The 27,009-nt window shown below is 45.4% G+C and overlaps 1 protein-coding gene across 4 annotated transcripts in view; it reads right to left on the reverse strand.

The window, feature by feature from the left end:
* Nucleotides 1–27,009, reverse strand: part of RABEP1 (rabaptin, RAB GTPase binding effector protein 1) — a 106,608-nt gene that overhangs the window by 24,366 nt on the left and 55,233 nt on the right. For all 4 annotated transcript variants that reach the window (XM_030295542.2, XM_030295543.2, XM_032595719.1 and 1 more), the window contains 4 exons: nt 14,990–15,193; nt 12,628–12,788; nt 7,546–7,665; nt 2,587–2,722 (listed from right to left, as the gene is read on the reverse strand). In XM_030295542.2, coding sequence (XP_030151402.1) covers nt 2,587–2,722; nt 7,546–7,665; nt 12,628–12,788; nt 14,990–15,193 — 621 coding nt within the window. The remainder of the gene's footprint in view (nt 1–2,586; nt 2,723–7,545; nt 7,666–12,627; nt 12,789–14,989; nt 15,194–27,009) is intronic.

Here is a 27,009-nt window from a genome sequence, read left to right on the forward strand (position 1 = left end):
CAGAGACCCGCCCTGAGCCCGGGCCGGCCCTGACCGCCCAGGATCAGTCACGGGTCCCGTGTAATGGCTGGTCCTGCCGGTACTCGGCGCTCGGCCGTCTTGCACCGACGAACGAGCGGGTGGCATCGCCGTCACTGAAGCCACAAACCCGAGAGAACACTCGTACCGCTTTCTCGTCTCGCCCCAACACAGCCCTCTGTGACTGTGCCAGGTGACGGCCAGCCTCCGCCACCTGCCTCGGACCAGCCCTCACGGCTCAACCGGTACGCTTCCCGGCCTGTCCTCCGGACTGCTGGCAAACTGAACTTTCTGAACCGCACAACTTATGTTACCACTCGCAGTTTAAAGCCCAACAGAGAGGCCAAGCACGAGGCTCCATACTGTCCAATGTCACTCAGACAGAAGTCCAGGACAGGCAAATCTGCAGGGACAGAGAGCAGACTGGCGGCTGCCGGGAGCTGGGGCGGAGGAGGACACGGCGAGCGACTGGGAACGAGCACGGAATTCCCTTCCGAAGTGGTGAGAGTGTCGTGGAATTAGCGGTAACGGCTCACACCACACCTTTGTGAGAACAGACTTTAAAAGAGCCAACACCATGGCATGTGAATTAGGTCTCCATAAAGCTGTCATTTAAGAAAAACATTTGAAAGAAGCTCGTTCCTGCCCAGAGGCCAGAATCCGAGTCCCCGGGCAGAAGGCGTCCACGACCCAGGTCACGTCAGCACGTCAGCCTCTCCCATCACGTCTTGCCCCGCTGCCCTCACGTCCTAACTTGGCCGGAGCTCCTCCTTCGCCTTGTCACACCCAGGCAAATGGCCTGGGACATCAAGTCCATGTCTGGCCACCTGACAAACACCCACCTCTCTTTACAACTTCTCTTAAGCTCACCAGTGGCACTGCCGCCTCCAAGCCCAGCACCCGTGACCGGCCATAGCAGTAACTCGGTGGCATGGCTACTGTCCCCAAGTCAGGCTGCAGGTTACACGGATGCTCGACTGTTACCGGCCTTCCTTTCACTGACCTACGATTTTTGGTGTGAGTGTTCCAGAGCGGAAATGGTCCCCTTACTCGTTTTAATGAGACTTCTCAGATCCTTTTCCAGATGTGTCAAGGGGATTAAGGGCCGGGCACACCGTTTAAATGGAAATCCCTACTTCTTTTGGACATTTTCAGAGTTTGCATGTCTTTTCGATGGCAGCAGCACATATGAAACATGCTTCCAGAAAGCCAGAGACTCACTCAAGCTTTGGGTCATTTTCATAACATTTTGTGAGATAATTCCGTAGGGCCTTTATAATTTCAGCTTTCCACTCCCGGGGAAAAGAACGGACTCATTCACAAACCTAAATTACTGGTGGAAGAGCTGTATTTCCCACGGCAGTTGAAACACTTAAAAGTGCCCACTGTAGGGGCGCCTGGGTGGCGCAGTCGGTTAAGCGTCCGACTTCAGCCAGGTCACGATCTCGCGGTCCGTGAGTTCGAGCCCCGCGTCGGGCTCTGGGCTGATGGCTCGGAGCCTGGAGCCTGTTTCCGATTCTGTGTCTCCCTCTCTCTCTGCCCCTCCCCCGTTCATGCTCTGTCTCTCTCTGTCCCAAAAAAAAAAAAAAAAAAAGTGCCCACTGTGGGACTCTGACCCCACAGTCCTACCCTTGCCCGCTAAAATATGTTACTAGTATCGCCCTCAACGTGGACGAGATTTCAGGGGGTCCATGCATTTAGGTGAGGAAAAAAGCTGGATCTTCATTTTCACTAACTCCTAACTGAAATGTATCATTTCCTTTAATTATAAAAGGTGAGCAAGCAACCACAGTAAGTATGACAATACTCATGACGGTCACCGGCACAAGCCGCGGATGTGACATCTCTGTACAGCAGCTGCAGATCTTAAAAGACCACTGAGCTCAACGCTTCAAAATTACAGTAGTTACTTTTTATTTAGTGCCTTAATAAAAAGCACCCTTGTTCCTGTATCTTAAGTCTGCAGTCATTTGTATTTTGATCACCATTTTATAGTAAGTCGTTTCTTCTGTATTTACTATTTTAGGGACTAAAAACATGATCCTAAGAGGGTCTCACGAGACCGCCAAGAGAAGTTCGTGACACAACAAAGGTTAAGAACCCCAGCAATTAAGACTCGCTAGCAGAATTAAAGACAAAAGTGGATCTTTATTTTAATGGGGAAAAGATAAGCCTTCTCCCCCAGGCCGGGGGAAAAGAGAGTCAATTTCCGCAGAACCCCGCTAGCAGCCTCGTGAAATCAAAACCACTCCTCACAAACGGAGATGCTCCTCGGTCCTCGACCTGCCCTCCAGCCCCACTTTCCCTTTGGTAGAACTACCTCCATCAAGTTGGGTCTGGGGGCAAAAGCAGTTTAAGCAGAAATTCCCGGCCCTCCTGTCTCTCTGCCCACACCTCGCGCCTTGTGAAGCTGTTCCATTACAGCCGCGAGTCTTTAGGCCTCACGGCTCCCAGGACAACACTCCAACCGACTGCAAGGCTTACGGTGAATCCCTCATGTGCGGCCTCTCGGATTTGTTCTGGTTTTCTCAGAGACCGAGACTAAAACTACAGAGGATACGTATTTACCTTCGTGCAATTCCTTCCGAAGTTTCTCGGCATCTTCCTGTAGAACGGACTTCTGAGTGTTCAGGACGGCTACGTACATCTCCAGATCAGTCCTGCAGGATTTCTCAGCTTCCAGATAGTGATTCAGCTCCTTAACCTGAAACAGAATGCGATGCTATTAAAGTAAAACCCACACTAGTTTCTACTTGAGACCTATCGGTGATGTATATGTATGTGTATCTGAACGTGCCTTGAAAATAACTGGAGTTTGTATTTACATAAATTGAAAAAGTTAAACAATTTTTAATTAGAGCGCACACACACACACACACACACACACAGTCTTCTTCATAACTGTATCCCCAGAGTGACACCATATGGGACACTCCTGTGCCTCGCTTTCCAAAAAGGCAGCTCCAGCGTGTACTCCCAGAGCAACACGTACACGTGCTCATTTTGCCACACTGTCAGTCACACGGAGTTGTTGCGGGTTCTTTTCAAAACAGCAGTTAATTTCTAAAGCTAAAAATAGTACCACACTCTTGTAAATTTGCTTTTCTTTGATTTCTGGTGAGGTGATCCCAAATGCCTTAAACTTATCAAAAGGACACATTTTGAACAGGCACATACATTGGAAGGAAAAAAAGAGGAAGTCATAATGGAAAAAACAGTCTCATGCTGTAATAAACACAAACTTGGAGGCAAGTGTGGGGTATGTTTTAAAATCACATCTTTTAAAGTTTACTTATTTTGAGAGAGTGAGAGAGAGCACGAGTCAGGGAGGGGCAGAGAGAGGGAGACGGAGACAGAGAATCCCAAGCAGGCTCTGCACCATCAGCACAGAGCCCAACGTGGGGCTCGAACTCACGACACTGTGAGATCATCACCCGAGCTGAAAACAAGAGTCAGGATGCTTAACCAACTGGGACACCCGGGTGCCCCTAAAATCACATCTTTTAAAACATGTCTTGTTCCTGCTTAACAATTAACTGTAATACTCAAATATTACCAAGACAGTCTCATGTGTGAAACAGTTATGACCAAAGTGAAATGCAGTCTTGCCCCAGAGAGTGATCACAGAATCACTTGGACTGTCTTATAAACTGCCCATCCTAAGTTCTGGCTACTCGTGTCAGCTTTTTCCGTGGTTACGTCCAGCTTCACTTTCAAGGCCACTTCCAAGCTTCTCTTCTTCCTACTTCTTCAAACTTGAAAATGCTGGCGGTCAAGTTTCCAGTGAACTCGACCACACGTTAGTACTGGTCACAGGCTAAAATGATTGTTGAAGCAGCCACCTGACGCTTCCCTGGATGTGGTCAGACGACCGGAGACATGAAGCAGGTGTGACAAAGCACTGACTGCTGGGAGGCGTGTCCCTGTCACTGGAGAGGGCAGGACTCCAGCCGGTGATAAGGAGAGTCGGTGTGCAGACACACAGCGGTGGTATACAATCACTAATTCGACCTGCTTCTACTTCTTAGCGCAAATGCCGGACTCGATTTGTGATGAATGAATCTCTAACCTCTGAAAGCTACTAAGCAGAACCCTGGGAAAGTGGTGCCACAGTATGTGAATGCCCTTGAATTCCATTTGCCCTAACACATAACAAAGCCAAAAAACACACGGACACCCACAAAAATCTAGGTGAGAGCTGGAGGGTGGGGTCAGGAAAGCTACCTCTAGGGACACCTATGGTACCAGCATCGGCATGTGACAGAGGGAAGGGAAGCGATGACGACCCCAAGGACCCCATATTTGTCAACTGGGGCTCCAACCGGACAATGGCAGCTGAAACTGCAAGAGTTTCTCGCACATTCCAGTAGTGTGTAAACATGACCAATTTGTGTGGTGGACTCACAACCTGCTGAGGGTGGGACACAACTCCCCTGTCACGTTCACACCTGGGTCGCTGTCCCGTGTCCGGGCAAGTGTCTCCACCCTGCCTTCCTCCAAACTGTCCTGGGTACACTTCTGATCCCCCGCTTCTCCGTGTGAATTCTGGGATCCACTTACCGTGTTGCTTATTAAACCCTATTGGAATCTGGGTGGAATTCTGAGTTTATAGATGAATTTGGGGATATACTACCTGCCTTATAATACATTATATTTTCACTCCGGAACACACGTATTCAGACCTTCATTATAATGTATTCCGTAAAGATCTTATCCGTTTTTGTTTAGATATATTCTCGGGTAACACACAGTTAGGCTTTTTTGGCGTTTTTGTTTTGTTTTGCTTTTGGTACCGTGAATGGGATCTTCCCCCCCCCGCCCCCCGCCGTTGGACAGATTACTGGAGTACGCGAACACGATCACTTCTGTCTGTTGCTCTTGTTGGGACAACGTTCTTGAACTGTGGTCAGGTCTGACAATGTGTTTATACGTCGTCCTGGTTTTCTACATAAACCACCAAATCAATTTTGTTGTTTTCATTCGGTTCTTAAGCCCATCTCTCCGTCTCGTCTTGCTGTGTCATCCAGGGCCACAAAAACAATCCGCACAGAATCACGGACTACGGGTCTGCTCACGTGGTTCCTGTCATGAATGGTAAGGCTGCTGAACACTCCTCATTAATGATAATGTTTGCTGATGGTTTGATAAACAGTTCTCATCAAGTCACTGGATGTTTAAATTTATCAGATGCCTTTCTGAAGCCAAGAAGAACACAGTGCCCTTCTCCTACAATCTTCTCATGTGGTGCATAACAATAGTGGGTTTTCTGGTGATACACCCTCCCTAAATTCCTGGGAATATATCCTATTTGGTTAAGATGTTTTTCTTTTTTTTTTTTTTAACTACACTGTTGAGAATTTTTGTTTCTATGTTAAGTGAGATAGATCTAGGATGCCTTTCCTTCCTACCACTTTTCTGTGTGCTTGTAATGAAATCGTGAAGGTCTCACAAAATCAGCAGGAGAGCTTTCCTCCTGTTCTCTAACACACTTTGTAAAATATAAGGATCATCTCTTTCCAGGTTTGGAAAAACTTGCCTGCAAAACCCGAACGTCTTTCAGAGAGGAAACAGGAGAAAGGAAGATTTGACCCTAAATCTGACTATAAATTCACTTTCTTTAACAGTTACTACTTCCGGGGCGCCTGGGTGGCTCAGTTGGTTAACCGTCTGTCTCTTGGTTTCAGCTCTGGTCATGATCTCACAGTTCGTTGAGTTCGGGCCACACGCCAGGCTCTGCACTGCCAGCACAGACCCTGCATGGGATTCTCCCTCCCTCCTCCCTCCCTCCCTCCTCCCTCCCTCTGCCTCTCCCCCACTCTCTTGCTCTCAAAATAAACTTAAAAAAAAAAAAGTTTTCATTTAACCAAATTTCCTTCATTTCCTATTTGTTGGTATGACACTGTTCTGAGTATGTTTTGTTTTCAAGTCTCTACTGATTTGTGGTTATGTCCCCGTTCTGATTTCTAATGGTTTTTTTTCTTGATGAGTCCTATCGGAGGTCTGTCTGTCTTACCAGCTTTCCCATTTTTCCCATTATGCTGACATTCTCAAGTTCTCTTCTGCTTTTCTGTTTCACTCATTTCTGCTCTTACGAATATTATAGATTTCCTAGTGTTCACACTGTACTATTGTTTTTTTTTTAGATTCTTGAGTAAGATATTCAAATCACTCTAAGTATCTTAGAATTCCTTTTTCCATGATTTTTTTCCATTTCCAGAGATTTTATTTTAGCTGCCGTTTTACTGTAAATAATTTAATTACAGAGATTTGAGTCTGCATAACAATCCTTCAAAACGTGTTCACGCTTCGTGTCATTATGAGAAATATCATGTACCTGAAACTAACAATACTTTGTCTCACACACTGTCCTAAGTGTTCTATAGAATCCTATTAATAGCCTTACGAGGCACGCAGTAGAGGTATCTCCATTTTATAGTTGAGAAAACCAAACAGTAAGCTTAATTTCCCAAAGGTTCCCCCTGCTAATAAATGCTGAGCTCCTAACTCCTACACTCTACGACTACAGGAGATACAGTCCCCCTTTCCTGGCTACAGAATTCTGTGTGTCTGTTACATCTAAATTATTAATCTGGTTATTCAAAGCCCCCATATCCCTACTAATATTTTTTTCTGCCCACCTGATCACTTGCTATAAATCAGTTCCAAGCTCCTACTATAACTGTGAAAGTTAGTTTCCCCTTAACTGTCCCTTGTAGTTCACATATTTCAAGGTGTGTAAGAAACATTCAATCACGACTGTCCTATCCTACTGATGGATTATTAGATGGGATCTCTCTATTCTTTTTTCTATTACATCCTAAATGTTTCATATCACAGCTGTTATATCAACTTTCCTTTGGTTAGAATTTATATGACATATCTTTAAATATCCCATTATTTTCAGTCTTATAATTTTATTTTAGGTGCATCTATTATAATCAATATAAATTTACGTTTTTAAAAATCCCATCTCTTTCAGTAGGTGATTATCAGTTCACATTTATTAGGGTCACGGACACATTCCCCTTTCCACACTCCTATGCTGTGCTTTTGTTTACTGCTTTTAAATTATTTTTTCTTTCCTACTTTCAATTAATTGTTAAAATGATCGACATTCCCTCTGCTGTGTCTTCATGGCCAGCAAACCCAGCCACGCTCTAACCACATCATCTCTCAGACATCAATTCTGGGGCCAGCTTCAGGGAATGAAGTCAGCTTGGACCCATTCATTTTCCTCAACAAGAAAACGGATGAGATCAGGTCTCATTCTGACAAGAAAATGAACACTCACTTTGTACCAAAGCAAAACAAAACGGAGCACCACTATGGTGATTATTTAAACTATCCATACAGACAAAATCATCTCCAAGCTTTTTCTTTTTTTTTTTTTTTTTTTTGTATTTTAAAGAAACCAAGATTCTTCGGATTCACAGTCTGAATGCCAGGGTCTGCCCCTCCATGACTAGCTGTGCTCATGGCATCAGGTCAGGGCACTGGGTGCAAGAATGGGCTACAACATCTCACAACCTTTGAGGCCTCCAGCTCTTTAACCTTGTCTTCAGCCTCCGTCAGCTTCTCTTTCAGAGCCGCAATCTCCTTCTCCATGGGCATCACAACAGATCGAAGTTTCTCAGCATCCTCTTGGGCCTACGGTTAAAAAGAATTAAATGCTACATACAACTTACTGGCTCGTTGCTTTTCTGAGAAACTCTGACTCACACATCGTTAGACTGAACACAAGTAAGCCACCAGGCGCCGTACGAGTGATCGTCGAACTGAACCACGTGTGCTTTCCGGTGCCGTACGACCGTGAAGGCCAAGCCATCATCCCAATTTTCCCAGTGTTCCACTTAGAAATGGGAGTAGGTAGGAAAACGGATTCACTATGACACTCCTGACTTTTTAAATCAATTCATTAAATTTGAAAATACCCTATATATAAAAGGAAATACACATAACACTTTAATTTTTACAACTCCAGTTACTAAATTCAGGACATCATACTTTCTTTGGAAATGGTTGGATGAAAGTACTGATTAGTTCATAAACATAAAAAACAGCACATACTTTCTAAAATGTTACAAAATTATGTTGCTATTAAAAAGCTTTCATCTTAGTTATTTCATTTACAAAAACATTTTTTTGGTGGGGGCGCCTGGGTGACTCAGTCGGTTGAGCGTCCTACTTCAGCTCAGGTCACGATCTCGCGGTCCGTGAGTTCGAGCCCCGCGTCGGGCTCTGGGCTGATGGCTCAGAGCCTGGAGCCTGCTTCCGATTCTGTGTCTCCCTCTCTCTCTGCCCCTCCCCCGTTCATGCTCTGTCTCTGTCTCAAAAATAAATAAAACGTTAAAAAATTGTTTTTTTAATAAATAAACATTTTTTTTAACATTTCTTCATTTTTTGAGAGACAGAGCATGAGTGGGGGAGGGGCAGAGAGAGAGAGGGAGACACAGAATCAGAAGCAGGCTCCAGGCTCCAGGCTCCGAGCTGTCAGCACAGAGCCCGACACAGGGCTCGAACTCACCGGCTGTGAGATCATGACCTGAGCCGAAGCAGGATGTTTAACCTACTGAGCCACACAGGCGCCCCCATCTTGTTATTTTAAAAGAATAGTTTAAATATTATTTTACGTTTGATACCTAAATGAAACAAACCCAAAGAAGGACTATCGTATCGTTTTCTGTCCTTCATTCTCAAAAACATGGATTAAAAAAAAATAACGTCCATAAATTAGTAAACTGGTGAGAATATAAGTATATAAGTATATATTAAGTATATAAGTATACTTCTTTTGTATACGTCACATATGTCTATATTGTGTATGTGTGCGTGCATATGCATGTAGGTGTTGTGTGTATACACGTGTATAGGTACGTGTGTTTGTGCGTGCACACGTATGTGTGCATACATGTGTGTGGTGTGTGCATATGCGTGTGTGTGTATACAGGTGTATATGTGTGTATGTATGTGTACACCTGTGTGTATATATACACAAAGGCAGACTAAAAAAGTTAGCTTTTTCCCTTCTAGTGAACATGAAAGTTAACCTTATTCCCTAAACTTAAAGAGCTCAAATTGATCCTCAATTGTTCATGATAGGGAAAACATCATTTATGCCCAAATATGAGTGGGGCTTTTCCCCAAGACACATCTCTCTCAGAAAAGAGGGATTCACTTCGTTTTCCAGTCCTTAAAAAGTCATTGAATCATTTATTTTATTTTTAACTAAGTACTGTTTGGAAAAGGCATGTGAGCTTAAATTATCTTCTGTCTAGGTTAACAGATCTGCTGTGCTGATAAAAAACAGCAGGGGGAAAAAAAGGAGGGAAGAAGCAGAGAATTTAACATAGACTGAATTATTTAATGACGCAACGATGACCCCACAACTAAATGTTGCACATCATTATAAACAAAACTTATAAAGATGATTTTTTTTTTAAATGACAGGTCATTAAAAACACGGAAACTCTGGGGCGCCCGGGAGGCTCAGTCGGTTGAACACCTGACTCTTGATTTCGGCTCAGGTCGTGATCTCACGGTCATGGAATTGAGCCCTGCCTCGGGCTCCACACGGGCACGGACGGAGCCTGCTTAAGATTCTCTCTCTCCCCGTCTGCCCCTCCCCCACACGCACCTGCACACGCGCTCTCTCGAGAAAGAAAAATACAAAAACAAAAAACAAACAAAAAAAAACAAGGAAAATTTATTAAGGAGTGCATCTGTCGTGATGAGCACCGGGTGACATATGGAAGTGTTGACTCGCCGTACCAGACACCTGCAGCTGATACAACACATAGGCCAACTGTACCGGAAGCAAAATAAAAACAAGCAGAACAACAACAAAAAAGTGTCATCCGCATATAAAGATTTTATGGATTAAAAGTTGATCCTATGACTTATTTCTCTCCTATTGCTTTACTGCCAAGGCCATACCTTCGGTGTCCTATTGAACAGACGCTGTAACAGCCAGCATCCTCGTGTGTTTCATCTTCCAGGGAAACAGTTCTGTAGCAATTACGGTATTTACATTTTCATTTTTTTTTTTTTTACTTTTTTTTTTCAGCGTTTATTTATTTTTGGGACAGAGAGAGACATAGCATGAACGGGGGAGGGGCAGAGAGAGTGAGACACAGAATCGGAAACAGGCTCCAGGCTCTGAGCCATCAGCCCAGAGCCCGACGCGGGGCTCGAACCCCCGGACCGCGAGATCGTGACCTGGCTGAAGTCGGACGCTTAACCGACTGCGCCACCCAGGCGCCCCCATTTTCATTTTTGATAAACAATGAGATAGGGAACTTACTTGCCTTCTATGAATTTCCTTAGGATTGTTTTTATGCCTGGGTGTTGCATTTTATTGTCACCTCATTAGATTTATTCTTTAAAACAACAACAAGGAAAATCTGGGCCAAGAGGAGCCTAAAGAGACACGTGGCATCGTGCAATGTGGTGCCTGCGTGAGATCTTAAAAATAGTGAGCCAGGGCATCAGGTAAAAACTAATGAAATCTGAATACAATGAACGGACGTCAGCTCATCATACTCAATCCTGGTTTACTAGTTGTGACGACGTACCACACCAACGTGAGATACTAGTAACTGGGAAAACTAGACGTGGACCACACGGGAACTCTGTACTATCTACGCAATCTGACTCCGTAAATCAAAAACTGTTCTAAAAAATAAACTTTAGTTTATTTTTTTTTAATGTTTACTTATTTTGAGAGAGAACACGCACATACATGCCCAAGCAGAAGAGGGGCAGAGAGGGAGAGAGAGAATCCCAAGCAGGCTCCACGCTGTCAGCGCAGAGCCCGACAAGGGGCTCAATCCCATGAACCGTGGGATCACGACCTGAGCCAAAACCAAGAGTCGGACACTAAACTGACTGAGCCACCCAGGTGCGCCAAGTTTATTTTAAAAATAAAAATAAATTTTAAAAGCAACAGGAAGTGGCACGCTGTGAAAAATCATGAACAACCGGAAACAAGGATCTCCTGTTACGGCCTGGACCGGAATCCCCAACGACAGCATCGAACAGGAACTATCTCCAACAACCCGAGGGAGGGGACTGTGGACAACTCTGTTAGATGGCTAAGTGACTCTAGTGGTGAGGAAGATGTCGGATCCTCGGGAAGATGCTGAACTACAGTCTTCTCCTGGAATAAAATGGAGTGGAAGAAACGGTTCTTTGTGTTTAAAGCTTCTTTTTTGGGCATTGGGTTCTCAGATGATTTTTAGGTTATTATGAAAACTAAATCACCTTCTAAATACACAAAAATAGTCCTCTGTGGACCGAGGGTTGGGAACCAAAGATGATGATTAATACGAATGAAAGATAAAGTCAAAATCTAGTTATAATTGTATATATAATGCGTGATTTAAAATAGAAGTATGTGGGGCGCCTGGGTGGCGCAGTCGGTTAAGCGTCCGACTTCAGCCAGGTCACGATCTCGCGGTCCGTGAGTTCGAGCCCCGCGTCGGGCTCTGGGCTGATGGCTCAGAGCCTGGAGCCTGTTTCCGATTCTGTGTCTCCCTCTCTCTCTGCCCCTCCCCCGTTCATGCTCTGTCTCTCTCTGTCCCAAAAATAAATAAACGTTGAAAAAAAAAAAAATTTAAGGGGCGCCTGGGTGGCGCAGTCGGTTAAGCGTCCGACTTCAGCCAGGTCACGATCTCGCGGTCCGTGAGTTCGAGCCCCGCGTCGGGCTCTGGGCTGATGGCTCAGAGCCTGGAGCCTGTTTCCGATTCTGTGTCTCCCTCTCTCTCTGCCCCTCCCCCGTTCATGCTCTGTCTCTCTCTGTCCCAAAAAAAATAAATAAACGTTGAAGGAAAAAAAAAAAAATTTTTTAAAATAAAAAAAAAAATAAATAAATAAAAAAAAATAAAATAGAAGTATGTACACACATCAGTAGGCTACAAGTTTACATAATTAAACTGGCCAAAGAGCTTTCACTATTTTCTTCATGAAATAATACTCCACCTTCTCCACCACCCTATGTTCAGGCATCTTGCTACGTTCCAGCATAATATGCGGTACATTTGTCTCACGGGAACCCAGGGATACTGAGAGAGACGGAAAATCAACATCCGTCCTGAAGGTCCGGCTTAGACACACTCACCTGGCGGCCACACTCCTCCGATAAATATTTATGAGCCCCTGTGTGCTAAACACTACCGTGGGCACGCAGGACACACAAACAAACGAGGGTCCTGGCTCACGGAGCTCACGTTCTAGCAAGGAAGGGAAGGCATGATCAACAGGTGAACTCTGTGTGTGCTGTAGGAAAGGACAAAGCACCGCAGGATATGGCGATGGGCGGAGCGGTGGCAGGTGCAGGGGGCAGGAGGGCAGGCTGTCGTGCTGAGTGGGGTGGTCAGGACAGGCCTCCTGCAGTGGAGACATTTGTTTCGGGATGTGAAGAAGGGGCAGGGAGGTCAGCCACGCACACGTCTGGGGTCAGGGAGTCAGGCTACCCAGCGCTACATTTACGTGTGTGTCCAAACAATCCCCCAAACAGAAACCAGGAAAGTCCGCCTATGGCCACAGTAATGCGGGTGGAGGCATCCCGCGTTCGAATTCGAATATTCCTACAGGTGAATACGTTCCTCATACCTTTTTCATTTCGTTTTCTAGATTCTCCTCCTCTTGACCTTCCGACAGCCTTCTCCTTAAATCCGCTATCTCCCTCTCCGCGGACTCCCGGTACTGTGCCCACTGGCTTCGCTCCTGCTCCAGCCGCAGGTGAAACTGGTGCTCGTAGTCGCGGACCGTCTCTACAAAATATCACCAAAGATCGCAGGTCTGAGCGCTCTGAGGAAGAATGTTGTGGCACACTGAAATTTTAAAAGGAGTTACATAAAGAGCGTATGCCTGGATTCTGGAAATCGTCGAATTCACTTTAGAAACAAAACAAAACTGGGGCGCCTGGGTGGCTCAGTCAGTTAAGCGTCTGACTTCAGCTCAGGTCACGATCTCGCGGTCCGTGAGTTCGAGCCCCACGTCAGGCTCTGTGCTGACGGCTCAGAGCCTGGAGCCTGTTTCAGATACTGTGTCTCCCTCTCTCTATGACCCTCCCCCGTTCATGCCCTGTCTCTCTCTGTCTCAAAAATAAATAAACGTTAAAAAAAAAATTAAAAAAAATAAAAACAAAACAAAACCAACTAAAACTCAAGCAAGATTTCTGGTTCTTATTACGTGCACAAGTGTCATGAGGGCTGTGACTCATGCCTGCTCCTCACGACGGGCCTGTGCCGTTCGTTCCCTCGTGGACGAAGCAAGCTTAGGGAAGGCCAAACACTCTGGCCGGTGAACATTCCACAACCAGAGCAACAGGGCTGGCTCGGACCCAGGGGCCGACCTCAAGCCAGACCGCTGCTCCCACACACGATGCTACGGCTCCTGAGACAAATGGGACTGTCACCCCCACCCAACTACTTGAATGTGAGAGAGAAGGGATGCGCTTCTGGAATATTTTACTGTAACTCAGATTCTAAATTGAGACAGATTCTAGAAGGTCTTTGTTAAATGACCTTATCTTTAAATTTTTTTTTTTCAACGTTTATTTTTGGGACAGAGAGAGACAGAGCATGAACGGGGGAGGGGCAGAGAGAGAGGGAGACACAGAATCGGAAACAGGCTCCAGGCTCCGAGCCATCAGCCCAGAGCCTGACGCGGGGCTTGAACTCACGGACCGCGAGATCGTGACCTGGCTGAAGTCGGATGCTTAACCGACTGCGCCACCCAGGCGCCCCCCTTATCTTTAATATAATCTTAACACATCATGGGATAAACACGTATGTCTGTTAACTTCCACTGCTCCTTTGTCTTTTTGTGCATGTTTTTTAATGTTTATTTTTTAAGAGAGAGAGAGAGAGACAGAGCGTGAGCAGGGGAGGTGCTGAGAGAGAGGGAGACAAAATCCGAAGTAGGCTCCAGGCTCCGAGCTGTCAGCACAGAGCCCGACGCGGGGCTCAAACTCACGGACTGCAAGTCGGACGCTTAACCGACTGACCCACCAGGTGCCCCGCTCTTTCTTCCTTAACAACAGAACCCCAATTTCGTTTAGGAAGTCGGTGGTGCACTTTACAAACGAGATTTTCCAGTTGCCTTTGTAGCTGTGGGTAAGCACACACCTCAGCAAATGTGAGGGGGCTGAAGGAGGAGCAGCTCATGTTCAGCCAGGAGGAGGACGGAGCTGAAAACCATACGCTACGGATGGAGGAGGACCGAAGGAGCCCAGGACACCGGTGACCCCGTGGGGTCCCCACCCCTGGGCTGCTGCTTCCGTGCAAGAACCGGACTCCTATTTGGGGGCCAGTCCCCGGGTGACAGCCACCACGCTGGCTGTCAGGGAGCACGGAGGGCAACAGGACCCGAGCGCAGACAAGAGGAGAGGGTCGTCCCTAGTCCACACCTACGACAGTAACTGGACTGACTTCAGGAACCCGAAGATTCAGGGGCAACTTGCTTCGGGTCACTGTCACCTGAGAAACGCAGGCTGTGACCGAGCACTAGTGTGGGCAGCAGACGGACGGGAGACGGCTACTCTTCCTCTGGTCCGAGGGTCACGGCCCACGAAGCCTCCAGAGCCCGTGCCACTCGGCCACAGAGACCGCAGCGAAGAGGCCCAGCAAAACCCAGGCTCCCCCTGAAGACGTGGAACTGGCCGCACGGAGCGGGTGGGCGCGAATCCGCTGGGACCAGCGAGTGGAAGCAGGGCCCGGAGGCCTCCCGTGGGAGGTTCTCCAGCTCCGCGCACTGCCCGCACCCACGCAGCTTCATCCCGCGTCAGGAGGGGCCGGCTCCTCCAGAACACCCAGAGGACAGACCCGTTCACAGCACCACTGGCGCCCGCGGGAACACGCGAGGCCACAAACACCACTCAGGATCCGGTGTGAGACGCTCCGAAAATGGTCCGTCACCGGCATCGGTGTCGCCGGGAAACGACAAAGCAGACGGAGGGCTCCCTCCTTACCTTTCATGACGGCCTGGAGCGAAGCCACCTCCTCCCTCCACTGTCTTTTCACCTCGTCGATGGCCTCCTGCTTGGTGTTCTCCGAGACCGTGGCGATGGCCTTGATGTTCTCCACCTCCGCCTGGGCTTCCCACAGCTGCGTCCGAAGCTGCCCCAGGTCATCCTGCGCGGCCTGCAGCACCGCATTCTGCCTCTTCAGGTCCTCTGCGAGGAGGGGAGAGGAGGGGAGGGGAGGCCTCCGGTTAGGGAAGGGGCTGCACTCGCACTCAGCAGGCTGACAGCCCAAGGAACAAATACAGCATCCCCTTTATAATGCTAACAGTCTAACGAAGGAGTTAAACATTAAATTCAATGTTAGTTAACTTAGAAAACCAATTATTTTAATAAAGATAAGACTCAGGGTGTGCAGGCATCACAAATCCATTCCTTACTCATTATCCAACCAGCCAGTGATGAAGGCCATAGTTTTAGAGCTAAATTTAGACTCTTTCACTCACTGGCTAATCAACTTATTTAACCTCTCTGGCCTCAGTTTCCACATCTACAAGACGGGGATAAAAACACCCATCTTAGAAGGTTGTCTTAGTGATAAACAATTTACTGAAAATGCTTGGGAGTACAATACTTGCACAAGGTGAACATTTGAGAAACGGTTAACACGGGAGAAAAGAAAGCCGGACCACACCGCAAGCTACAAGATCAAGATCAAGGATTTTTAAAAGTCAGGATTAACTTTCTCCTCATCCCTTTGCCACCTCCTCAATATCGAGCTGACATGGTGAGCCAACTACAGACGTAAGCCTACGCAAGCCCGGGGTTTGGCCGAATGGCCCTTCAGACGAGGCGACCACCCCGCCCCCGCCAGTGTTCAGGGCCATGTCTGCTCCCTACACACTTACCAACAGTCACTATCTTCCACTGTCCCTAATGCTGCCAACACCATGGGGGCGAAAACAGTGACAACTGTCATCTGTATTTCTCTACCAGTAGTGAGGCTGAGTATCTTTATTACGTTGATTAATGTCTGTGTTTCTTCCCTGGTGATACCCTTTCCCTGTGCTCATGAACAGTCTTTCCTCTGATTGGGAAGGGTAGTCTACATACAGTGAATAGCAGTCCTTTTCCTCCAAAGCTTTTCCAGCCTTGCTGCTCTCGGTCTCTTAACTTTTCCATATCTTTTGCCATATAGAAGTTAGGAGACATTTATGCAGAAGAAGCCTTCACCTTTATGCAAAGTCGTCCATTTCCTTTAGAGAACACGGTAACTGAGCTGACAGCCAGCAAAACGATCTGACTTAGGCTCTAACTCCATTACCAGCGGCCATGGGATCTAAGGAATCACACAGCCCTCAAGCCAGATCAGCAGCAACGCTTCTCTGCCTGACTGTCTAAGTGCTTAAAAAATCAGATAGATATAACTAAGGCACTTTCACTATCAAACACACACAGGAATTAACAGCTTGGTAGTCCAAGTAACGGGGGAAACACCAGACACGCTGATCGTAACTGAAGCCGCTTAAGAAACCTTTATTCGCTCAGCCTCAGTTTTCCGCTGCTTGTCACTATTAAAATATCCCGAAACACCAGCCACAGAAAACTTACAAGAACATTAATTACAGAAAGTAATTATCTGAAGTATCCAGAAGGCAAGCCAGACCCCTGGGACACAGTGGTAGGTGTGTGGGAATGATCTAGAGACAAAACACACAAAGCCACAAAAGGGGTGTTCTGGATATAAAAACGTTTTCGTAAAATGTGAAATAAAACAAAAACCATGATCTCGGAATACTCTGTTCGTTTCTGAGAACCACAGTTCCGTCAAGGCTCAAGTCCATGTGCTCTCCCCTCCTCCGCTGATTCTCCCTGATAATGTTTTGTTTCTTGGAAATCACCCAGAGCTGCATACACTGTTGCGTGATCACTACGAACACAAAAACTGCAAATACCAAACCTAAAGACTAATCTGTGGCATGTTTCCACAGAGTTAAAAGCAACACAGACAGCCTGAAGGAAGATTCGGCCAAATGTTGCTCCTGACTGACTTTACGTATTTACCTAAGTCTATATCATATGCTATGTATTACACACACACACACCTTTAAGTGAGAACACAAACAGAAGTTAAAAGTTAGAAAAACCTACACTTTCTGTACAAAAACATTTCAAATCTATCTGCCAGTGGCACAAGTTATTATTAAGAATAGTTACTGGGGTGCCTGGGTGGCTCAGTCGATTAAGCATCCGACTTGGGCTCAGGTCACAGTCCCGTGGTCCGTGAGTTCAAGCCCCGCATCAGGCTCTGTGCCGACAGCTCACAGCCCGGACCCCACTTCTGATTCTGTGTCTCCCTCTCTCTCTCTCTGCCCCTCCCCTGCTCATGCTCTCTCTCTCATAAATAAATAAACATTAAAAATTTTTTTTTTTTAATTTTTTTTTTCAACGTTTATTTATTTTTGGGACAGAGAGAGACAGAGCATGAATGGGGGAGGGGCAGAGAGAGAGAGGGAGACACAGAATCGGAAACAGGCTCCAGGCTCTGAGCCATCAGCCCAGAGCCCGACGCGGGGCTCGAACTCACGGACCGCGAGATCGTGACCTGGCTGAAGTCGGACGCTCAACCGACTGCGCCACCCAGGCACCCCAAACATTAAAATTTTTAAAAATAATAATAAAGAGCAGTTAGTACCCATTCTGGCTTTGTAGATGTAATTATAAAGATTTCCAAACACACTCGGAAGGTGAGAATACAGCACAATCTTTCTTCACACGCCTGTCACCAAGATTCGTCAATTACCAAGACTTTGCCACATTTATTTCAACTACCCTTTTTCTTTGAAGTATTTTAAAAACGAGTCCCAGAAACAGTATTACATCACCTAACACACTACACATGCCTCTCTAAAAACAAGAATATTTTCTTACACAAACACGGTGTCACTGTCACACCTAACAAAGTTAACAATTGTTTGATATAATCTAATACCTCGTCTGTAGTAAAACTACTCCAGTTGCCACAAAAAATGTCTTTTTGAAGTCTGTATGAATTAGGATCCAAACAAGACACTTCATTCGGATATACTGACACTTTATAGAACATTTCAAACATAAAGATAAATACAGAGAATTACATAATGGACACCTATCACCTAGCTTCATCTTTTTTTTTTCTAGACTTTATTTTTAAGTAAGATCTGTACCCAACATGGGACTTGAACTCACAACCCTGAGAACAAGAGTCTCACGCTCCATGGCCTGAGCTGGCCAGGCGTCCAGGCTTCATCAATTGTTAATATTACTGCTACGTGTGTTTCAACCTCTTTTCAACTTCAAGAAGTAAAACATTACAGGGGCGCCTGGGTGGCTCAGTCGGTTGAGCGTCCGGCTTTGGCTCAGGTCACGATCTCACGGTCTGAGTTCGAGCCCCGCGTCCGGCTCTGTGCTGAGAGCTCGGAGCCTGGAGCCTGCTTCGGATTCTGTGTCTCCCTCTCTGTCTGCCCCTCCCCTGCTCATGCTCTGTTCCTGTCTCAAAAAAATAAAAAATAAAAAATAAAAAAAAAAAGAAGTAAAACATTACAAACACCCTACTTCCCTCAGAAGTAACAACTATCAGGAATTTGGAGGAATCATTACCATGCATATTTTACACCCTTGCTCTGCTACAGGTTTTCAAACCCCAGTGCTCTCATAGAGTCGTATTCCTCTTTAATTACCTCGATCTCTTAACACTGTTCTGTTCTTAAGATTGTTCACACACGTGACTGCTTCAATCATTCACCGCCATATGACAGTATGGCGTATCAGCTATTACGGCCGTGGACACTCAGGTGTGGGGTAGGCATCTACCCGTTCTACTCGCATGTTCCCATCGTTCTATGCCCACTGTTCTGGGCTCTTCCCAAATTTATAATGCTATGTCATATATCAAATTTCCATACATTGAGTACTTCTATAAAAATTATGGAACTTCTATAAAAATGCTCTATTCTCATGCCAATACCATGCTGTCTAAACACAGCAATATTCATACTATTTTGTCTACTCTCGTACACATTGTAAAGTTTCCCGTAATAAACAGCTTAATAAAAACACTGTAGGTGGTGCCTGGGTGGCTCAGTTGGTTAAGTGTCCCACTTCTGCTCAGGTCATGATCTCACAGTTTGTGGGTTCGAACCCTGTGTCGGGCTCTCTGCTGTCAGTGCAGAGCCCACATCAGATCCTCTGTGCCTCCCACACTCACGCACATATTCTCTCTTGAAACATTAAAAAAAATTTTTTTAATTGAAAAAAAAAACCTCTGTAAGGGAGGCTGAGTGGCTCAGTTGGTTAAGTGTTCAACTTGAGCTCAGGTCACGATCTCGTGGTCTGTGGGTTCCAGCCCCGCGTCGGGCTCTGTGCTGACAGCTCAGAGCCTGGAGCCTGCTTCGGATTCCGTGTCCCCCTCTCTGCCCCTCCCCCCGCTTGCGCTCTATCTCAAAAATAAACAAATGTTAAAAAAAAAAAAAAAGAATGTTAAAACACCCCACTGTAATAGTTTTGAATGAAGTGGGGACACTTCCCCTACCAGACGTAAGTTATTATCACAAGCCTCACGCACCCGCCGCCCAGCTCCAACACTCATAAACCTGCGGGCAATCTCGTCCCTCCATCCACTTCCATTACACAACACACTGTCTTGAGACAAGTCTCAGACATTTTTTTAAACTAATAAACTTCATTTTTTAAAGCAAGTGAGGTTCACAGCAAAACTGAGCAGAAGGTAGAGTTCCCAGTCCCCCCTCCGCACACGAGCTCCCCTCACCGCAGCAGGGCACCCGACTTGTAACCGCAGAGCCCACGGGGACACGCTGTTATCAAAGCCCGCGGTCTCCATTAGGACGCTGTATCCGGCCCTGTGGGCGCACACGACGGTTCCGCTGCCTCGACACCCCCTCTGCCTGTCCGTTCCTCCTTCCCTCCTGACCCTGGCAGCCACCACCATGTCCACTCTTTGCCTCGTCCGGGATGTCACACGGAACCATATATCGTCTTTTCGGGGTAGCCGAATAACATTCCACCGCCTGGGCGTACCAGTTTACCTGCTCGGCTCCCAAGTTCTGGCAATTATTAATCAGGTTGCTGCACACGTCGACATGCAGGTTCTCACGTGAACCCGGGTTTTCAATCGGGGATGTACCGAGGAGAAAAACCGGTGAACCCCGTTAGGTAAAAGTATGTTCGGTTCCGTAAAAAACGGCCAAAGTACCTTCCGAAGCGACTGCACCATTTTGTATGCCCTCCAGCAATGAGTGAGAGTTCCAACTGCCCTACATCAGCAGCAGCATTTGGTGGGGTGTCTCAGATGTCAGCCACCATAACACACGCGGAGTGACAGCTCACTGCTTTACTATGTTCACAAACTCACACAACCATCACCACAACCAATTTCGGAACATTCTGATCCTCCCAGAAAGAAAGCCAGTGCTCTTGATCGCCCCCTCCCCCCGACTCCCCGGGGCCACCAGTATCGGGGAACCACTCACCTGCTTTCTATTCCTATCGATCACGTGCTACCCCGGACATTTCGTACAACTGCCATCATACGATGAGTGATCCTTTGGACTGTCTCTTAGCACAAAGCTTTGAAAGTTCATCCATGTTATAATGAGTGCCAGTATTCAATGTATTTTCATGGAGAAATGAAAACATTCATCAGCTGACATTTGGGTTGTTCCCCACTTTCTGGCAATTAGGAATAATACTGCTGTGGCTATTTATATGCAGATGTACACAGCACGTGCTTTATCATTCTCTTGTGTATATACTGGAGAGTGAAATTCTGGGTCAAACAGTAATTCTATGATTAACCATTTGAAGAACTGAAAGACTATGTTCCAAGCCCCTGGACATTTAACACTCCTGCCAGGAGTGCACGAGGTGGTCACTTCTTACTTCTCCGTGTCCTTGCCAATACCTGTTATCAACTGACATTGTGATAAAGGTCTCCTAGTGGGTGTCAAGTGGCATCTCATTATAATTTTGATCTGTGTTTCTCTGATACCTAACACCATTGAACATCTTATCATGTGCTTTCTGGCCATTTGAGTATCTTCTTTGGAAAAATGTCTATTCAGATCTGTTGACCATTTTTCACTGTCTTTGTATCATGGAGTTATAAGGGTTCTTGATACATATATATAAAAGTTCCTTATCTGATATGCCATTTGCAAAAATTCCTCCCATTCAGTGGGCTTTTTATTTTTGTGACAGTGTCTCTGGAAGCACGAAAGCTTTAGAAATCTGATGAAGTCCAATCTACTTCATTGGTTGCTTCTGCTCGTAATGTCCTATCTAAGATATTACTGACTAATTCCAAAGTTGCAAAGATTTATCCTTATGTTTTCTTCTTTTTTAAAAATGTTTGAGAGAGAGAGTACAAGCACGGGAGGGGCAGAAAGAGGGGCAGAGCGAGAATCTCAAGCCAGTTTTTGCAGTGTCAGCACATAACCCAACTTGGGGCTCGATCTCACGAACCATGAGATCATGACCTGAGCTGCAATCAAGAGCCAGATGCCTAATCAACTGGGCCACCCAGGTGCCCCTACCCCTATGTTTTCTTCTAAGAGTTTTATAGTATATCTTGACACCGTCCAAGTGAATTTTTATAGATGTTAGAGTCCAATATCATTCTTTTACATGTGGATATCCAGATGTCTCAGCGCAATTAATTGAAAAGATGGTTCTTTCTCAAAATTGTTTTGGCATCTTGTAGAAAATCACTTGATCGCATATATATCTGAGGCTTATTTCGGGATTCTCGACTCCATCCCATGGAACTACTACAATTATGCCAGCACCACCTGTCTTGATTACTGTTGCTTTGTAGTAAGTTCTGAGATCAGGGTATGTGAGTCCTCCAACTTTGTGTTTGTTTTCCAAGAAGGCTTCGGCTATTCTGGATCCCTAACATTTTCATATAAATTTTAGGATCATCTTGTCCGCTTCTACAAACTACGCAACCAAGATAAAGACACTGCATTAAATGTGTAGGTCAATCAGGAGAATACTGCCAGTATTAAGTCTTCTGACATATGAACATTGGGTATTTTTCAATTATTTAGATCATTTCAAATGGTTGACACCATTTTTAAAGTTTTCAAAGTACAAGCTTTATACTTGTTAAATTTCTTCCAAAATATATCATTAATTTTGATGCTGCTGTAAATGGAATTGTTTCCTTACTTCCATTTTCAGATTCTTCATTGCAAAGGTATAAGTGGTTTTAACCCCGGTCAATTACTCTTTGACAAAGCAAGAAAGAATATCCAAGAGGAAAAAGAAAATGTCTCTTCAACAAATGGTGTTGGGAAAACTGAACAGCGACATGCAAAAGAATGAAACTGGACCGCTTTCTTACACGCACTTTCTTACACACAAAAATAAATTCAACATGGATCAAAGACCTAAATGTGAGACCTGAAACCATAAAAATACTAGAGGAGAGCACAGACAGTAATTTCTTTGACGTTGGCCATATCAACTTCTTTCTAGACATGTTTCCTGAGGTAAGAGAAAGAAAACAAAAATAAACTACTGAGACTTCATCAAGATAAAAGGCTTCTGCACAGAAAAAATAGTGTAAAAACGGGGGGGGGGGGGGGGACAAAACATAAGAGACTCTTAAATATGAAGCACAAACAGAGGGTTACTGGAGGGGTTGTGGGAGGAGGGATGGGCTAAATGGGAGAGGGGCATTAGGGAATCTACCCCTGAAATCACTGTTGCACTAGATGCTAACTTGAATGTAAATTTAAAAAAAAAATTTTTAATTAAAATAAAGAACCAAATGGAAATGAAAAAAATAAAATAAATTAAAATAAAATAAAGCTTCTGCACAGAGAAAAGGATCTATAAAATTTAAAAGACAACCAACAGAATGGGAGAAGATATTTGCAAATGACATATCTGATAAAGGGTTAATATCCAAAATACATAAAGAACTTATAAAATTCAACACCCAAAATACAAATTATCCAATTAAAAAATGGGCAGAAGAGGGGCACCTGGGTGGCTCAGTTGGTTAAACATAGAACTTCGGCTCAGGTCATGATCTCACAGTTTGTGAGTTCGAGCCCCACGTCGGGATCTCATGCTGACAGCTCAGAGCTTGGAGCCTGCTTCGGATTCTGTATCTCCTTCTCTCTCTGCCCTTCCCCCACTTGTGCTCTGTCTCTGTCTCTCAAAAATAAACGTTTTTGAGGACTAGACATTTTTCCAAAGACATCCAGATGGCCAATACACCTATGAAAAGATGCTCAACATCCACTGATCATCAGGGAAATCTAAAACAAAACTACAATGAGACGTATCACTTCATACCTGTCAGAACGACCAAAATAAAAAACACAACAACAGGTATTGGCAAGGATGTGGAGAAAGAGGAATCCTCTCGCACTGTTGGTGGGAATGCAAACTGGTACAGCCACTCGGGAAAAATTAAACATAGAACTACCCTGGGACGCCTGGGTGTCTCAGTTGGTTAAGCGTCTGACTTTGCCTCGGGTCATCATCTCGCGGTTCGTGGGTTCGAGCCCCACGCTGGGCTCTGTGCTGACAGCTCAGAGCCTGGAGCCTGGTTTGCATTCTGTGTATCTCTCTGCCCCTCCCCGTTCATGTTCACTCAAAAAAATAGATAAAAAACATTACAGATTTTTAAAAAGAAAATAGAACTACAATCCAGCAATTGCACTACCAGGTATTTACCCAAATAATACAAAAATACTAATTCCAAGGGATACATGCACACTGATGTCTACAGCAGCAGCATCCACAGTAGCCAGGTCACGGGAACAGCCCATGTGTCCATCGACTGATTAATGGGTAAAGAAGATGTGCTGTGTACACACACACACACACACACACACAGGAATATTACTCAGGCATAAAAAGAATGAAATCTTGCCATTTCATTTGCAAAGACAGCATGGAGCTAGAGAGTATCATGCTAAGTGAAGTCAGAGAAAGACAAATACGTTATCTCACTTCCAAGTGGAATTTAAGAAACAAAAGAGCAAAGGGGGTAAAAAAGACAAACAAAGAAAGAGACTCAAGTATAGAGAACTGATGATCCCGGGGGGTGGGGGGCGGGTTTGAGTGAAACAGGTGATGGGGATTAAGGGGTGCGCTTGTGATGAGCACTGGGTGATGTATGGAATTGCTGTACATTATACTGTATATCTGAAACTAATGTTATACTGTATGTTAACTAACCGGAATTTAAATACTTAGGAAAAAGAAATACGATTGGTTTTCGTATTCTTTTGTATCCTACGGCACTGTTTACCTCATACGATAGTTCAAATCGTTTTTCAGTGGATTCCCTTCAATTTTCTATTTAAAAATCATCTGACAGCAGAATATAGCTTTACTTCTTTTCCGACGTCAAACTTATACAACTTTAATACCAAAGAAATATAGAAATGTTACTCCTCGATGGCTCTCTTATCCCATATCTATGCGGTTATTAATATGCTGTCATCTAGATGCGCTACAAACACAATGATACGTCGCTATAACTATTGCTTCACATAATTTTCTTTTTAAAGAAGTTATGAGAAGAAAGGAGACCACATGTGTATTGACAGCTTGGCTCTCTTCACTTGGTCCTTAGGATTAGAATTACCATCTGGTGTCACTTCCTTGGTCCGATGTAGCTTTCCTTCCACTCAATTCCTCTGTGTTGACATTGGCAAACATACTACATTCCCATGTTACAGGGCCAATAAAACAGTAATACACATATTGGCTTATATAACTGCTTTCCAAAATCCATTAAGTAATACTTACATTCTGTTGTAATTACACAATTATCCTTACCAAGGACTTTTTTTCCCCACGTAAATTCAAATTACTGTCTGGAATCACTTCCTTTCCTTAAGTATTTCTCATAAAACAGTCTTCTAGAAAAAAATACTCAGTTTTTGTCTCTCTGAGATAATGTCTTTATTTCACCATCTTCTTTGAAAGATACTTTTGCTGGATATAGGATTCTTGGTCAAGTTTTTTTTTTTTCCTTTGAGCATGTAAAATGTCATCCCACTGCCTTCTGGCCTCCGTTGTTTCTGATGAGAAGTCGTCAGTTTGTGTCACTGAAGTGCTCCTGTTGATGACAAGTTGCCTTTCTCTGGCACCTTTTAGGATTTTCTCCTGCTCTCCGCGTTTCGACATCTTTACTATGATGTGTCTGTGGCTGTGTGTGGATATCCTCGCACGTATCCTGTATCCTACTTTGAGTTCCAGGAGCTCCTTAGGCATGGAGACTACCATTTGTCATCAAACGTGGGAACTTTTCAGCCGTTCTCTCTCTTCAAATATTTCTCTTTCCCTCTCATCTCTACTTCTGGCCCTCCCGTGACACAAGTTGGCAAACTTAACGATGTCCCATGTTTCTGTCAGGCTCTGTTCACTTCTCTATTTTCTTTCTGTTCTCCAAACTGGAAAATCTTCAGGGACCTATCTTCAAATTTATTCATTCTTTTTTTCTGCCAGTTCGAATCTACTGCTGAGCTCTTGCAGTAAGTTTTTCATTTTAGTCGTTCATTTCTTTTAGTTACTATACTTTTCAACTTCAGAATTTCCATTTGGTTGTTACCATTTCTTTACTGGCATTCTCTATTTGATGAAACACTGTCACACACTTCACTTCACTAAGCACTGTTCTCTTTAAACACGCGTGTGGCTACCCTGAAGTCTTCATCGAATCTGTACCTGGTCACGCGACAGCCACTGCGTGTTTTCCTCTGCACGGACCACACCTGCCGGTTTCTTATGTCCCGATTTTTTTGTCATTGAAAGTGACCTTTTTTGATTTTTGGACAATATACTGTAGCAACTCTAACCCACTCTCTCACCAGCTTCTTTTCATCCGCCAGTCGGTAGCTGACCGGATTTTAGTAAAAGCTGGGCTCTCCTCCCCGACTCGCACAGCGTGAAGCCGCCACCGTTCCTCCTCTGGAGGTAGGCCTTGGGCCTGTGCAGAATCACTCTGGAATGACCGCGGTCTTTGCAGGGCTCCCCTGCCACCGTCCCTTTCCCTGACCACATCCCCCAAACTGCACTTACTTGCTGGTACTGTTCTAAGCGACAAACCCGCTTTAGGACACGGGTGGCGGGGATCCACTGGTCGCCCCTGTCTCCCATCACGGAACCTCCACCCAGCCCCCCACTGCCAAGGAGGGGCTTCTACCCTAGAGCGGAGGCTGGGCGGGCTCTCAGCCACACTCCCCCGCATCCTCGCCTCTACAACAGGTAGCTGGGTGGGACGGGGAGGGGGGTTCCAGTCCTCAACTGTGAGCCGGGGGGAGAGCGAGACCTGTGTTCTCAGCATCACGTGCCTGGGGTGCAGTTTCCGTGATACCAGCCTGGGCGGGGAGGGAAAGCAGTGGCTCGTGGATCGAATGCCACAGACTCTTTTCACCAAGACTCAGTGGATTTTCTTGAAGAAATGTTTCTTTTGCTGTAGAACCACTTCTAGACACTTTTAAGAAGTTTTACTTACTTAAGGAATCTCCACAGCCCTCGTGGGGCTCACACTCGCAACCCCGAGATCTGAGTTGTGTGCTCTTCCAGATGAGCCAGCCTGGCACCCCTCCACCTCTAGAGACTTCAAATGGTTGTTTTTTATAAACAATAATTTTCACCAGTTTTGCTGGGGAAAGGGTCTGTGGTTCGCGTTAACATACAAGAAGTGGAGCTCTCAAACTTCTCATTTAGCATAAATACTTGAGCATGTACCGCTAAAAGGACCTTTGAAAAAACACACACACATGAAATCAGGGCACCTGGGGGGCTCAGTCGGTTAAGTGTCGGACTCTTGATTTCGGCTCATGCCATCATCTCATGGTTCGTGAGCTCGAGCCCCACGTCAGGCTCTTACGTTGACAGCACGGAGCCTGCTTCGGATCCTCTGTCTCCCTCTCTCTCTGCCTTGCCCCAGTTCGCACATGTGCCCGCTCGCGCTCTCTCTCAAAAATAAACATTAAAAA

This window comes from Lynx canadensis, chromosome E1, assembly GCF_007474595.2.
Source record: "Lynx canadensis isolate LIC74 chromosome E1, mLynCan4.pri.v2, whole genome shotgun sequence".
Classification (NCBI taxonomy): domain Eukaryota; kingdom Metazoa; phylum Chordata; class Mammalia; order Carnivora; family Felidae; genus Lynx; species Lynx canadensis.